Source organism: Penaeus chinensis, chromosome 18 (genome assembly GCF_019202785.1).
Source record: "Penaeus chinensis breed Huanghai No. 1 chromosome 18, ASM1920278v2, whole genome shotgun sequence".
Lineage (NCBI taxonomy): Eukaryota > Metazoa > Arthropoda > Malacostraca > Decapoda > Penaeidae > Penaeus > Penaeus chinensis.
The window spans coordinates 128,041-130,540 of NC_061836.1; the positions used below are offsets into that span (position 1 = coordinate 128,041).

General features: G+C 41.4%; 1 protein-coding gene across 1 annotated transcript in view; it reads right to left on the reverse strand.

Annotated features, from left to right (window-relative positions):
- LOC125034820 overlaps nt 1–1,657 on the reverse strand; it is a 16,037-nt gene extending 14,380 nt beyond the window's left edge. The window contains exon 1 of the mRNA XM_047626819.1: nt 1,370–1,657. Coding sequence (XP_047482775.1) covers nt 1,370–1,548 — 179 coding nt within the window. The 5' untranslated portion in view covers nt 1,549–1,657. The remainder of the gene's footprint in view (nt 1–1,369) is intronic.
- Nucleotides 1,658–2,500: the final 843 nt, after the last annotated feature.

Here is a 2,500-nt window from a genome sequence, read left to right on the forward strand (position 1 = left end):
ATATACTTCTGAAAACCATATATAGCAGTGATGTCACAATTGTGGCATCACTATGGATTGGAAAGCCAATCAAATTTGGACAATCTTTTACAGGTGTAGGTCTACATGGATGTATTCTGAGCATTATTTGAACAAAATAAATGCACACAAAAATATTGAGTTCAATGAAAAATGTTGAGTACTACCCATCCAATTAAACCAAGTGTTGCCATTTTACTGACATGTTGATTAATGCTTGGCATGTTTTGCCTAAGCTGTTACACCCTTAAGCAGTATCATAAAACAAAGATCTGGAGGAGACAAATATTCATTCATCCTAGCAAGGTGAGAGGGATCAGCTGCAGAGGGATTAGTATTGTGCTAAGCCAAGCTAGGAATGGCAGAATAGGATAAGCCAAGTTTGGTTGGGTTTAAAGTTTGAACCGTCTGAATGATCTCTGCAATGTAGCATGGTAACATGCCCCTCGACTAGAAAATATATTTTATAAATTACCTTTTTTTAAATATATATTTGTGGTAACATCACAGTTGCAGACATATATTGCTTACCTCAAACTATGCTGTATGTGGAATAAATTAATTAATGAATTTTGAAATCTTGCATAGGTTTGGAATGTTTTTCGCTCATATAAAACGCTTGTGGATGTTAAGGATGCTTGTGGATAACTGAAAGAAGGAATCATAATTGCAGGGTTGGATGCCTGTGTGGAACTTAAAAATTACCAAATAAATCCCTTCCCTAATGTTACTGAGAGCGACACTGAGATAGGGAGAAATGGACACCGCTAGTTTATAGTGTATAAGATATGGCCATAAACAATACAGGTACAGCTACACTGGACTCATATTTACTGCAAAATGATGAAACTATCTGCTGCATTTCACCCTTCAGTGACTATGTCAAAAACACCCACACAGCCAGAGTTCTCAATGCTGCGTTTTGGGTGAGTTGGAAAATGCTAATGATGGGGGGTACAGGGGGGCTTGCCCCCCGTCTAGGGAATAAATAGAAGGTACCAAGAGATAGGTTTGGATTTTTGGGTTTGCATGAAACCCTGGTTTGGGGCTTTATTTCTGGAGGCGCGTCGCCCTCGCCGACAAATAGCTGTCCCTTGAACACTTAAGAGCAACCAGGTAGCACCAGTTTCCTCCCCCGCCCATGGCATGTTGAAGTTCTTTCATAAAAGCAATGCAAACAAGACAGGAGGCTCTCTAATCATATCATAAACAAAGACTGAAAAAAATTGCAACGATTTCCCAAGGAAAGATTCACTCATGTGAAAGCGCCTGATACTCCCACAGACACGAGCAATTTCCGGCTGGCAACCCACAGTTTCCTCTCAAGGAAATGCCTTGCGAGGCGCCTTACCTGTGGCAGGTGGCGAGGGGGCGCGGCCGCGGGAGGCGACCGCCGCCATCTGCCGCAGCTAACTGTTCCTGCCGCCCATGGCCCAGTGCACGCCCGTGGACAAGCGCACGCCCGTGGCCCAGCACCCTCGAAAACACACGTCCACTCATCCCTGCCCTTGTCAAAATTATATTGGACATCGTAGAGACGGCCTCGATGGCGACAAGCTAATATTGCTGCTGGACGAAGTAGCGAGTCAAATTCCCCGTGGGAGCAGCACGTGTATCTTCCCTCTGCGCCGTTCCGCCTTGGACTGAGCGTGATTCCCTCCGTGAGTTCTATGACCCAGAGGAGATGCCTATTCTGTGTCTCCCTAATTTTATTCTTTACCTCGAACCAAATCCTCTGGTAGATTATTTGCTGCACAGCAAAGTCTGACAAAGTCACAATAACAAAGAATAAATGAAGGTCATTTGCGCTTCCTCGTAGGCTAAACATTACATAATGTATTGTATAGTCGACAACTATACCTAAATACATGTCCGAAACTATTTTCGTGACTTCACTGTACATATACATTAAGCATTCTAGGCGAATATCTAAGGTTCGTAACCTTGGAGCCTTGACTTTTTTCCAATGTGTATTGACTTTACTACCTAGCATTAACGAAAACCATACACACCATGTGAGAATTAACTCCAGAAGAATATGGACACATTCAAAATAACAGGGAAATTAAAGTGTAATAAAAAGTATTTCCTTCAATTCATTAGTGTAACACCATCCCAATTCATGGAAGAAACGACATTATACCAAATCACTTTAAGCATGGCCTCGCACGTTCTTTATATTTATATAGACCTTGGGAATCGTCTATTGCAAATCTTGAATGACTGCGAACACATACTAACAGACCTAACAGAGAATAAAGAAGATAACGTAACAAATTTACTTTGCAAAGCCTTTGATAAGATCGACCATGAAATTTTACTCCGTAAAATAAAGGTCCTTAAAATCAGAGGAAAAGTGCGAATATGGACACTTGATTTTCTATCAAATCGCAAACAAAGAGTAATAATGGTTATTGTTCTAATGAATCAAATGTTAGAAATGGAGTGCCAGACTCAGTTCTTAATTATGCCTGGGGAGATT